This window comes from Chlamydotis macqueenii, chromosome 4, assembly GCF_036417535.1.
Source record: "Chlamydotis macqueenii isolate bChlMac1 chromosome 4, bChlMac1.mat, whole genome shotgun sequence".
NCBI lineage: Eukaryota > Metazoa > Chordata > Aves > Otidiformes > Otididae > Chlamydotis > Chlamydotis macqueenii.
In genome coordinates, this window is record NC_141559.1 from 28184491 (window position 1) to 28198207 (window position 13717).

Sequence of the window (13717 nt, forward strand, 5' to 3'; positions counted from 1 at the left end):
TGTGTAAAGGTATACTGAACACTTCTTAGGTGACAATCAGAAATTAATGGTATATTGCTGTCTCAGGTACAAGTTACGTACTCATTCTGATAATCTTTCCTGGGCTGTCAAAGACTGTGGATGTAGTTTTCTCGTTGGGTTATGTTCCCTTATGTATCTCTTCTCACTTTTTGATACAAAAGCAGATAATGAATATGTAGGCTTACTGAGGAGTTCTCAACTATCAAATTTTATAGAAGCAGATTCTCTTCCTATTTAAAAAAAAAAAAAAAAAGAGGATACCACTGCTTAGAGAAAAGGCTGGAAGTGGAAGTAACAAGAGTTGTTTTGTTGAGCTGTAAACAACGAAACTTAACAAAAACAGCAAGCAGACTAATGGATACTTATGACTCCTGAGCTGTACTGAGAAGTCCCACCAAAAAGTCTCATAAAAGCGTCAGCACACTTTAGAAACAGTGTCACAGAAAATTATTTGTATTAGATAAGACTTGTTCTCTTTCTGCATCATCAATACTGAGACAAATAACTACAGGAGGAATTCGGGACATTTAAAGATCTAAGTGACTACTTCCAGCTGCAAATATCTGTATCTACAAGTCCCCTGCTTAAACATATGGCTAGCCTGAATTTGAAGTGGAAATGTTTCAGGACTGAACAAATTCCCCAGCTATGTCTAGGCTAAAAATTCCCAGGGTACTGAATTAATATAGTGAAAGTATGTCAACTTAATATTAAAAGGGGTACATACTACAGCAGACCAAGGAGAAGTGGTAGAAAGAAAAAGGGAAAGGAAAAAACAGATGCAAAAAAAAAAAAAGTGTCTCCTGATTCCACTTTCAGCAATATTAGGGAAAGCTGTTAAAGAAAACTCAGAATTCTAGACTCACACTGGACCATCTTTGATGTTAACACAGAATAGTAAAATTTCTGACCGTTCTACTTTTTCTGAGAGATTTATCATTTTTAAGACAACAGGCCCTTACACAAAATTCAAAACCCACTCTAAATCTGAATGTAGCCATTTCAAACAGTGAAGTATTTTGCGAACAAGTCATGCTAAAGGAGTCTTTTGACAATAATAAAAAATATTTGCATTCCTCTTCATGCATAAGGTGAATATAATAAATTCTGTCACCATCCAGGAAACAGAAAGGACAGCTTCAGGACATGTTAGAAAGGACGCATCTCAGTTTTCCCTGTGCTCCTCCAAGAACATGTTCAAACCAGAATGACAAACTCTTCAGATTTTGTTTCTGAATCACATTACACAAGCTCTCTGCTGGGTACAAAAACCACTGCAGCTTCTATTTAATTTTGGTTTTCTGCGCATTTTAATTAGCATTGGTTTTTGCCTAGAATTTTGACATATATAATACGTTAGAGGTAGAAGGAAGTTTTAACAGATAAAGAGCCCTACCTGCTCTGACATGATGAAATTGGCACCATCTGGTAGGAGAAAGGTTTTTGCAAAATAATTGGGGGGGGGACACACATAAAATTAGATTTATTTTGCACTCTTTCCATCTCAGACTGTAGAGACAGTGCAAAGAGAACAGAATCTAGAGGAGAAGAGACAGCTGAGAACTTACCTTGCCTAGGAACTTTGCAGAGCATGGAGAAAGCTGTAGTAGCAGGGTAGTGATTACTAGCACCTAAGCTACGCCATCCTTAACACTTTTCAGGACTGTGAGGTAACAACCCGATTCAGCATCCATCTTCAGTTGTTTAAATCACCCACAAGCCGCTCCTGAGCCTGGTATCAATCAGAGCTAGGATCTCGATGGCCTGCTGTCCTAAGGGACTAACAGAATTTAGTTGCTGTGGTGCACAACAGCATGGTGCCAAGTAATCATTGTCATTAAAGCACATCACTAAGTTTTTAGACCGGTAGAGTGACAGCTCCCGTTAATGCTGAGGAGACAAGAACGTACAGACAAACAGAGGGACAAGTTAAGAGCAATGAGTGGGTTAGGAAGAAAAAAGAAGAGAAAAGCATGAAAAACACACACAAAAGTGTTTTCATCACTATCTCCAAAAGGAGAAATATAAGGGATAAGAGATAAACACTGAAAACAATTAAAAGAGACAGAAGATGATTATCCATATGAAGAGGGATAGGAAATCTTGTGAGTGTACAGTCCTGAAGAAAAGCATAAAAAATTGCTCCAAAGGAAAAATAATCCAAGTATATTTAATAACCCCTTAGCAAGCCATTTTAAATACATGGTAAAAATCTTTTTCTCAGATGCATAATCTGTCAAAATCTCTTCCACAGATATTACAAAGGCTAAGAGCTTAATAGGATTTTACAAAAGAGTATCATAAACACAGACCCTGCAAACAGTCACCATTATCTTTAAGCAAAGGTAAATAATGATAAGACATGCACATCTTCATTCCTCAGAGCTTAAATCAGCACCTAGGTGACAGCAAATCTCGCACTTGGAATACTTTCACTGTGCAACACGGAGCAGTGCAGAGGTCTCCTAGCAAGCTCTGATCTGAGCTGGTCTGCCTGATGGCCCGGGCATGTCAAACACAGAAAAAAAACAGGGCCAGAGCAGTTCTCATCTATACATATGGAGGGCTTACACCCTGAAGCACCAGGCAGCAACACTACTCCCATTCTTGGATCTGATTCAGTCAATTTGACATGTCTGATCCCAGTGACAGTCTATGCATTCCCCATAAAGATGTACACACTGAGACTGATGCCTTCGACAACTAGCCATTAATTCAGCTTTGTCTCTGAAGCTACTGATATTGACCACTGCCAAAGAAAAGATCATTTGAGCATCTATTAATTGCTGGACGTTACAATGCAAGTAAAATCCCAAGGGCAGATGCAGTAAATATTTTTGTGAATGCACAGACCTAAACAAAAAAAACATCATCTGTCTTCTAGGAAACTGTTTATCTTTGCAGAAAAGTTTGCAATTTCCTGTGCATGAGTCAACTGACTGTTTCTGGGACCAGTTCCTTCCTATATATACACACACATACACAGCATAGACCCACTGTTTTCGTTCCACTAAAAGGCGGCCAAGGAACTTCAATCTGAAGCTCAATATCAGACTCAGTTGGAAATGGCACACACCACCTCCTGAAACCAAAACAGGCAACTGTAATTAGCCCCAAAACTTGAAGTCTGAGACATGTTCAGAAAAAGATACACTGAGGAAAAGGTTAATAAATACAGAACAGCAAGATATGTTAAAAGAGGAGATGACTGGGAAGGAGTCGTCTAAACCTTCATTTTGAAAGCACTGATCTGATATAGCCAGACTGTGTGTAGACACATTCTGCACAGGTTTGAAAGCCTTACAGTATGCTTAAGCGTATCTGCTCAAGCACAAGGTAGCAGGGATATTTAGCTAGGTCACTGTGACTCAGCTGGGGTCTCTACCCCTGTGTTCAAAAGATTGTTCATCTGCATCCAAAATGAGGTTAATTTCTGAGTAAACCTCCTGAACTGCAGGATGTCTCTCTTGAGCACATCCTGTTCCAGTAAAACGGCACCTTTCAGGTAACAAAGACAGAAGCACAATGTTCTGCTTAGTAGACGAAATAATGATGAAATAGCAAGAGCCGAGAGAAGGTAAGAAATCTAGAGACTACAAAGGAGTGGTGGTAAATATGCTCTCAAAGGAAAACACACAGCCATCTACCTAAAACCTGTACACATGTTACATTGTCTTTCCAAAGCTGCCCATGCATCTGCCTTTCTAAAGCCATTCCTTGGTTTCATTTGTGCAGCCTGGTGAAGTTTAACTTTGGGTTAAGCTAAATCATGGCACAGACTTTGCCATTTCAGTATCTCTCACCCTTAGGAGAGGGGTTTTTCTTACATTCCAGAAGTGCCTCTTCGTAGTTTCCATGGATGTGCGAACACATACCAACTGGATAGTTTTAGTCCTTCCTTCTGCTCTTACAGCTTTTGTGTGTCACACAGGAAATTATGCCATCCACAAAAATGGGTCTTACTCAGTAATTATTGTTCACTTTGTCAGATTTATCCATAGAGATATATACACTGTCACATTAAGGCATTTTGAAAGAGATGAAACATAAACCCATAGTTTTGTACAGTTTCTGAGATTTGTAAACTCAGGAAATAGAGAAACAAGCATATGTCTTACCATGAAGTTCACAGATGCCAGTGGCAGCTTTTACACTTTCCAAAACTGCTTCCCTGCAAATATGAAGCCAGACTAAGAGTACAACAGTTTAATCACATTTCAGTGAGAAATGCATCAAACTAAAACTGTTAGACCAAGCCAAAGAGAGATAATTTCTCCAGAAAATCTGAATTATCACATTTTCTCTCTTCCAAATCATATTAATACAGCTAAGAAAACTCTTTTAATAATCATTAAAAGTTTTCATTTTTTAGATTACCTGGTTGAATAATTCCAGTGACAGCAGAGAGATATTCCTCAGGTTCCTGATCAGTAGAGATCTCTTTGCTGCATCCATCTAAGGTCAGTATCTCATAAAGAGTCTCTGAATTCTGCACCCCACAGAGTAGAATCACCACATTATCTGGAGGTTTTAGAATTTGCTCCAGAAAATAACTTCTCCTTCGATCCAGGCAGTTAAGAAGTCCACACGATAGTATCAGGAGTTTACATTTATAACAGGGTAAAGAGAATAGCTCCTGGTGCTTGAAAGACGAAGTCTCTAGGTTGTAGAGCAAGATTCCTCCTTCATTCACTATGTGTCCAAAAAGACATTTTAAATACAGAGCCCACTCTTCTGCTTCTTGTTCATATATCACAAGAATATCCTTCGTATTTTCTAGAGAGAAAACATATTAAAAAATAATTTCAAATGCATTTTGAATTCATTATCAATACCAGAATACAGATCATTAGTTTTCCCCGCTCTTAAAAACTTGAGGTGCTGAAGAAACAGGACAGGTCATCACCTTGAAATGACAACCATCTGCTTATTTCTAGACAAAGGCAGAAAGATTGTCCACAAAAATGCTGGTAAAACAGCTCAGAATATTTTATGTTTAGAATAGTTTCAACTGGTATTCCAGAATTAATATCAAAATTCCAGTGTAGAAAGCAAAGTGCATTCACATGTTCTGCTCACTCCTAGATTCTTGAGAAACAGCTGATATTCAAAAACAAAAAAATGCAACAGTTAGCTTTTAATGACAGAAGTAGAGAATATATTTTGAACACCGAACATGATCTGACTTCATCAGAAACAGGATTGGTATGTTTTAGGATATTTTGGCAGCATGGCATTAGAATAGTCATTAGTGATCTTTCTCTACTGTCCTTATTCTAACAAAATTACTTACGAATCTGACAAAAACAAATCTAAAACTACATTTTTTTTTAGTTCTGCTTTCTCTTTTAATATGTAAAGTATGATACTAGTAAGAAGACTTCCACAGTGCTACTAGGGTGACAGTATGAAACAGAGGCAACAGGCACAAGCTGAAACACAGGAGGGTCCCTCTGAACATCAGGAAAAACATTTTACTGTGAACACTGGCACGGGCTGCCCAGGAAGGCTGCGGCATCTCCCTTCTTGGAGCTACTCAGAAGGTGTCTGGACGTGGTCCTAGCTGTAGGTAGCCCTGCTTGAGCAGGGTGGTTGTACAAGATGGCCTCCAGAAGTCCCTTCCAACCTCAACCATTCTATGATTCTACGAAATCATAAAAAAAACCCTGTGATTTGCTGACCAATTCAATAGAGATTGAAACACCAGGGTAGCTTAATACCCCCGGAGTAGTTCACAATTACAGCCCTGTGGAGCAATAATAAGAGACTCAGGAACAGATAGAGCTGCTGTGCTTTACCTCCACCGAACTTCACTGTGTCTCCCAGGCACCCAGTGGGTCAGGCAACCCGACTGGCACTTGTCTGCAGTGCACCAGAGCTTCTTCGCAGGCAAGTATCTAAGCTGCTTCTTTGTGAATATCAAGAGATACAGAAATGGTGGGCATACACAGAGTTACAGTGTTTCTTGGGCATACAATGGATCTGGATAGAGGGATGCACTTTTGGAAGCATAGTACAGAGGAAGCTAAGGAGAATAAAAAACTTGTCAAGGATCCCACATAAATCCTTGTGCAAAAGAAGAAATTGAACCTAGATCTCCAGTATCTGGGATTACTGCTTTAATTATTGGACTTTCCTTCTTTTTAGAATAACTTATTTCTAAATTTTGTTCATTCATTCTTTACTTAGCAGATATTTCAAAGTTTACTCAGCTGAAGCCTGACTGAAACGTGTAGAATAGGGATGCTATAGCATTTCTTGAGCATTATCTGTCTATAAACTGCTTGGAGGATAGCTGCCATCTTTTAAAACAATTATGTATACTCATCCTTTGTCCTGGTTTCAGCTGGGATGGAGCTAATTCTCTCAACAGTAGCTGCTATGTTGTGGATTTAGTATGGGATTTGGCATGTGAAGAATGTTGATAATACACTGATGTTATGAGTTGTTGCTAAAGAGATCAAGGTCTTTTTCAGCTTCCCAGGTTTTGCTAATGTGCAGGTGCAAGAAGCTGAGAGGGGTACAGCCAGTACAGCTGACCCAAACTGGCCAAAGAGAGTATTCTGGACCATAAATGTCATATGCCCAGTACATAAGTGGAAGTTGGCTGGTGGGCAGCACTCTTGCTCCCTTTCTCACTCTCCTGGGATCGTTCCAAGTTCACTCCCAGTTCCATTCACAGACGGCTGTGCGGGATGGGCCGTATCAGTCCTCAGGTTGATTGAGCCGTGAGATATTGTGCATTTGTAGTTTTATTATCCTTGCTTTTTATTATTATTACTAATATTTATTATTATTATATTTTCCTTTGATGTCCCAGTAAATTGTCTATATCTCATCCCATGAGTTTTCCTTTCTTTGCAATTCTCTCCCCCATCCCCCTGGGGAGGAGGAGTGAGTGGCTGTGTGGTACCTGGTTGCTGACTGGGCTTAAACCACGATATCCTTTCAAAAAGTTTTCTGTCATAAGAAATACTACAGGATCATGCCCAGCATGGTAGTGGGTGATGATATTTCAAGGTGACTGACCCTGAGCCATACATTAGAGCAGTGTAATATTTGTCACTGTATTTGGAAAGGCGACTGCCACATTTTCCATGGTAAAAGCATTCTGAAAAATGCCTGTTTCTGCTGAAATGCTTAAGTTTAATTGTAAAAATAAATACTAGTGTATTTCTCATTTAACTCAGAGTAAAGTTATGTGTTTTATGACACTAGAAGAAACCTACTTGCTGCAATGTTACTTGTTTCCAGAACCTCATTTGATTCTCTATAATGCTCACACAAAGAAACATAGAAACAAAAAGCTATAAAGCTTGCTGCACAGTTTCAAAAGAAGAAATTATATCAGCAGAGCTGTAAAGCCAGAAGCTCCTTCAGTCTGACCACACTGTTTCATATCACAGGAAATGGAATCACCAAGCACCCTTCTCAGTCCCTGTTTACTAAAAGCAATGTAGTGGTCCCTTAAAAAACATAGATTTAAAGAGAACGCTTAATTCATGAATCTGCAAGCCTAAAGAAGTATCTCTTCTGAGAAATCTATCCCCTAAGGTCTTCAGACTCTCATGAAGTAACTCTTAGCCTTGCCTTCATTAGTTTGTAAACTGGGATTATTACTCTTCTCACTACAAGAGAGGCTTTGTAGAACTCCTACCATTCTTTCTTCACTTTTGTGAATTCTCTTGCCTTTTCAAAATACTTTCTGAGGAAACCAAAACTGTATACAGGGTAGGAGTTCCTTGATGTTCCAGTGTATGGGAAGAATAAAACAACGTCACTTGATATTACTCCAGATATGCATGGAAGTTCATATTCAGTCTTTAAATCAAAAGTTCATGCTCATTTATATTTCCTTCTATTATGATGGTCTTGGGTAAGGACATAGCTAAGTGGAGTTACAGAGAGGGACAAAAAAAAAAAGTACGTTTAAATCTAATGGTGAATTTTTTTTTATATAGTTTCACAGAAACTTGCTGTCCTGATTGTTCAGAAAAGGGATCTGCTGGTATCTTCTATAGCACCCACTTGGCCAAGAGCCTAAGTTTCCTCTCCATGTAAAAGGAAAGCACTGGTGAGCAATAGTGCACAACTGCACCTCGTTCCTGTGCAGACTGGAAGCACCCAAAAGGCATTCCCATATCCTGGAGCAGGGAAGAACTGCTAGACCCAACCATCCAGACAAATTTGAAGAGCTCTATGTGCTGGGCGTGGAGGAGTAAGTTCTTTAGTAGAAGTATTCCTAAAGAGCTGACACGATATAATAATCATAATAAAAATACACAAAGTTCACCTCTGTGCAAATGGATAGAACAAGGCTTGAGTACTGCAGAAATTCTAAAGATAAAAGTGAGCAAGTTGCATTGAAATTATAAAAGAAGATGAAGTAATTCTATTTCCATACCACATATCTGCACTTAAGTCTGCAGCTTTGATCTTAGCTTAGTGTGAATGAGAAAGAGGTTTTAAGACTTTGATTGAAGGCTCAACTGTATTTCTTTTTAACTATATTGATTTTTACATATGAAAAAGAAAGCTTTATTTGTTTAAGAAAAGGGAGTGAAATATATCTATATCCACTTGATGGAAGAAAGGCTCTGCAACATACATCTCATAAAACTTTATTTAATATGGCTGCCATATTTAATTTGTCTTTTCTCTCTGTTGAGAAGAGACTCATAAGCATGAGGTACTTTGTGCTGCAGTTTGGTGCAATGTTTATTGGTTTGAAGAAAGCAGCTTGTGCTATCAAGTTACCTGTGGGAAACCAAATGCGGGTTTGTTTCGAATTATACGCTTGTATTTTTTTTCTGCCATTGATCTGCCTTCTAGATTGAGAGTTAACTTTGACATTAAGCAGGAATGCAAAACATACATCTTATTTCCCCAAAATTGTATTAAAAGGTGAAATAGTGCTACTTCAAAATGCTTGCCTGAGTTTAAATGCAGAGTCAAAGTTTACCCTATGAACGCTTATGAAGTTCCGTATCTAAAACCTACTCCATGCGCCTTAGGCTTTTTCCTGTTACACAATGTTCTTGCCTTCAGAAATTTTACTAAGGTGTAGGTGCTTCAATGGAGCTTACTTGAAAATTAAAGCTCACCTTAAACACTGCCTTCAAAACAGTATAATTTTAACCTGAAACAAAAAAAGCTGAAGTCTAGCTTTAATGCAACACTACCCGATATTGAACACGCAGTAACAATGCTTAACTTTTCCACCAGAGATTTTTCTCCTTCATTATTTTTATCTCTCACCGAATATTTATTTGAAGTTACTACACTCGGAATATCATGTAAGTTGAGATGAATTTTGTGCCCTTCGAAGTTAATTTAATAGAAACTATAATATCCTGACAACATTAAGCCATGCTTCAACTATTTCTACTCAGAAACTAACTCAAAGGTAGAAATAAAGTGTATTATTAGTTCAGCAATGAGAAACAGTATGAGACTTTATGCAGTCATCCATAACCTGAAAGGGTTCTTCTGACAGCAGAACAATTCTCTAGTTACTGGTCTGTGGTTGACCAAAAAAGCACATCTAGTGAAATATGTGATCTGAAGCCCTCTTTGAAAAGACCTGCTGAATTTTATGAGACTCAAACGAGATGAGAACATCTTTAAAGACCAGTGTGAGCAAGCAAGAAACAAGAACTTGCATACACATAGCATACCTTTTAAAGGCTTAATGTTTGTAAATTATGTGATTTACTTTTAGATATCTGCATTTTGCTACAGTTGTTTCCAGCAAATCAGCACTAACATACTTCATTTGACTTCAATTAGGCTGATTTCAATTAGGCTAGAGTTTAAATATTGGTTCTATAGTCCCTCTGCCTTAGGATGCTTTGCTAAAAAAAAAAAAAAACACCAGTAACAAAAATGAACAGTGACACTTTAACACCAACATTTACCCAAGTTTTAACTGGAAGATGGATCACCATATTTCTCAGAGTCACCCACAGCCTTCTCCAGTTAGGGTACTGGAGCACCGCAATGTCGTTCCCCATTGTTCACTCAGCTGCCCAGGAATTCCTATAACCACACAAGCTTGCCACAGTCAACCCTAATGAAAAAGTACTCCAAGTCTGTTTACAGACCTTCCCTCTGTTGCATTAGCTTTTGATAGCTGTGTGAAGAAAACTCCCTTTCAAATTGTTCTCAAACAGTATGTTGAGAAAGGAGAGGATCAATTGCTAGAGAAAAAAGAAAATTCATCCCTTTTGTTTCTTCCTGTCACAGATGTCTTCACTTGGGGAAGGGGAGGTTGTTTTATTTTTTTTTAAATGGCAGTCTTAAAAGGAAAGACATTTGAGAAAGCAGTGTATGAACTGTGTCAGTATGTAATGAGCAACTGTCCATCTGCAAAAACTTGCTAAAATAAGAACAGTTGCTGAATATCTCAAAGGAGAAGTAGAAAAGCACAGAACGGAACTTCCTGCTCCGTTTCTTGTAATATATTGATGAAAAATTGGGGCAACATAAGCAATATAGAATGAAATCCATTGCATCTTTAATTCTTTCGTGAATAGCAGACTAGACTCTAGGATTACCATGAGTATTTTCCCATGCTAAAACTTACACAAAAAGAAGTAATAGTTTTTTCCAAGCAAGGAGAGGCAGGGTAGGGAAATTAAAGACTTTAGAAGTCAATCACACTCCTCTGATTAGACTTTTATGGATCTTAAGATTCTAGTTTCACTGCCCAAATCAAATGTCACCCAAGGTGAATGCATAACATATTCTTCCATGAGTTCCCATTCCACGGAAACATGCCTTCTTCATCTAGAGAGCAGTCGTAAGTCTATGGTCTTTAGAACTGCTAGGGTTTGAAAAATGTCTAGTTTCCCTCTGAGGCATTTCCTCTGCTTTCCATTTCCCCCGCATTCCCTTCACCCTGTAGGATAAAACTATGGGTATAGTCAAGGGTCATGACATAACGACAAAAAACAGAGCATGAGAAACATAAGGAAGCATAAGAGACCCAGACTCCCATCTTCGCTCAGAGATTTGCAAAACCTTTCTTCTTATCTCAGTACGATTCATTTCCATTTGGGCTGTATGTAGGATGAGAATGGCTAGCATACGAGTTCAAATGAGACTCCAGAAACAAAAGACCTTAGGTCTCTCAGCCTCTTTGCAATCTTTTCACGAAGACTCAGCCATTCATCTCTTCATATTCTTGCCCTGATCACTTAAAATGATATAATAAGGAACTATGGAAAAAGTTTCACTTTGAACTTTCAGTCTGAAGTGCTACTTCAAACAACCACTGCAATTTAACATTTAGAAACAGAATGAGAACATTTAATTCAGTGCTAATCAGTGGCCTTAGCATAATGAACTGCCCCTCACCCATCCAGAAGGCATTGATTTTCCCAGTCAGCACACCTGACATACATCCAGTAAATGTATCTCAAAATGCATCTCTAGCTCTTGGTTGCTGGAATTCCACAAGGCAAATGCCCTGAAGCAAGCCAAAATGGATTCATCGTGGGAAGGACAGCAGAAAGCACTTTAGAACTACTTGCAGATAATGGAAAATGTTTTCAAGCAAGTCATGTTGCTTCTTAGAGACACTCTACTAATGGAAATTAAAATTATAAAAGCCTGCTTGTAAACTTTAGAGTGAGATCACGAGGTAGCTAAATTGCTGCAGCACTGTGGCACACCTGTTTCAATTAAAGCAATTATCCTAAAGCATGGGACATTCCTGCCATCACTCTATCAGCCAGCAGAGTGGCTGCACTTCTAGTCTCAAATGTCTATTTAAGTAGCACGTAATAAGAACATTTTAATCGTTTGTGTACCTCCTGTCACTAATTGCTCAGTTGTGTGTGAAAACAAATACTTGCTCTATCTGTATAAAATCAAGCCCCATGTCTTCATCACTATTCTCACTAAGCTCAGTGAGGTCTGGAGTGGACGAAATGAGGTTCTACAGAGAGGAACAACTTTCCTACAAATGCAGTGAGTTTAGGCTTGATCTTGTGGCCTCTCTCTGTAAAGAAGTTCTGTTGACCATCCCTACAAAGACAATAGTAACACAGAGACAAATAAGTTCCCAGGGTACCTTTCCACAGCATGGACCTGACTCAGGTAAACTAGAAAGATACCTTGGCTATCAAGCCTGACAAAGCTAACATTACGCCTAAAAAGCTGTTTCTCCTGAAGAAGTGATATGGCCTTATTCCTTAGTTTAGGCCTCTCTCTCTGATCTCTCCTGTGAATACATACGCAGGTGTAGTGATTATCACAGTTCCTTTGCCTGTGGAGGCCTTGTCCATCCACAGCTGAATACCTACTGATGGACAGATGCTCTAATTTCTACCGAGCAAGACTAAATACAAACATGGGATATAGAGGTTAGAACTCAGTTCTCTATTTCTCCTCCTTTATCATCATTGCAACGAGGGAAAAGTTTGTGTCATTACAGTCACTTCCTTGAGGGCAAATCACACTTTTGTTTGATTTTAGTAGAATATAATCAGGTAATTCAGAAATGCTTTAGACACTAGATGACCTTCGAAGGTCCCTTCCAACCCTAAGCATTCTATGATTCTATACCATAATGACTATATAAAGAGCTGAAGTAATACACTACTTTTTAAATTATTGCTGTGGAACAAGTCTTGAAGGTCCCACAAAAACCTGAACAAGCTGTATCAAGTTTATATTAACTGATGGTATTGCTACTAGAAACAACCACCACCTGAAACTTTCCCTTATACTATCACTATAACTATAGTTCTATAAAAATGAAACATTTTTTAAAATTTCAGTTTCAAAATTTCACTGCTGGGTGACAGCAAACTGTCCTTTTATTTATTTTTTAATTTATTTTTTATTACCTGTGTTTATCTTATCGGGATCTCTCTAGATGTGCCCATCCTGACTTACCCCAAGGATTTTTGGTTTTATGATCACATTTAAACTCTGTCCATTTAAATTCAACTTCTTTGCTTTTTTTTTTTCTGCCTTCTGTTGCTTTTTTCTCTGCCACCTTTGATTCCATTGTTACTTCAGTTTCTCACAAATTCTTACTTCTAATTCTTTCAAAACAAGAAATAGAGAGTGGAAAACATGTTCTGCAGATATTAATTAGGGCTGGGGATACAGTCTCATGAAATTCAGTATATTTACCTCTATCACAAGAAAACATACCTCAGAAAATGGTGTGTATACAACCAAACAGAAAGCACTGATCTTGCAAGCAATAACGTTTTGGGCAAGTTGCTGGGATTCCAACTGCTGTGATCTGGGGAGGTCACGCAGTAGCAATGCCGTATCAAAGACAAGGAAGGTGTTTTAGACATTAAGTAGTGTAATTTGTACACCAGGGACTTGGCAGACACTGATCATCAGACAATCACCAGTATGTGACAGTGTTTTTCAACAAATATCACCGCTTATTGCAATTTCTGCTCACAGAGATTTCTGTGTTCCCTGCATTTCTAATGTGGTCAAATACACTGAATTAACCAGAGATGACATCCCAACTGTTTCTAAGTTACAGATTATCATTGATACAAGAAATCCATCTGGTAGACCGCTCTTAGAGCAGTCATACAATCACAGAATGGTCTGGCTTGGAAGGGACCTTAAAGATCATTTAGTCCAACTCCCTGCCACGGGCAGGGACATCTTTTACTAGACCACATCGCTCAAAGCCCCATCCAACCTGGTCTTGAGC

The 13717-nt window shown here is 38.5% G+C and overlaps 1 protein-coding gene across 1 annotated transcript in view; it reads right to left on the reverse strand.

The window, feature by feature from the left end:
• The window catches only part of BANK1 (B cell scaffold protein with ankyrin repeats 1), a 151539-nt gene that overhangs the window by 125576 nt on the left and 12246 nt on the right, over positions 1 to 13717 (reverse strand). Inside the window, exon 2 of the mRNA XM_086746705.1 lies at positions 4399 to 4797. Coding sequence (XP_086602831.1) covers positions 4399 to 4797 — 399 coding nt within the window. The remainder of the gene's footprint in view (positions 1 to 4398; positions 4798 to 13717) is intronic.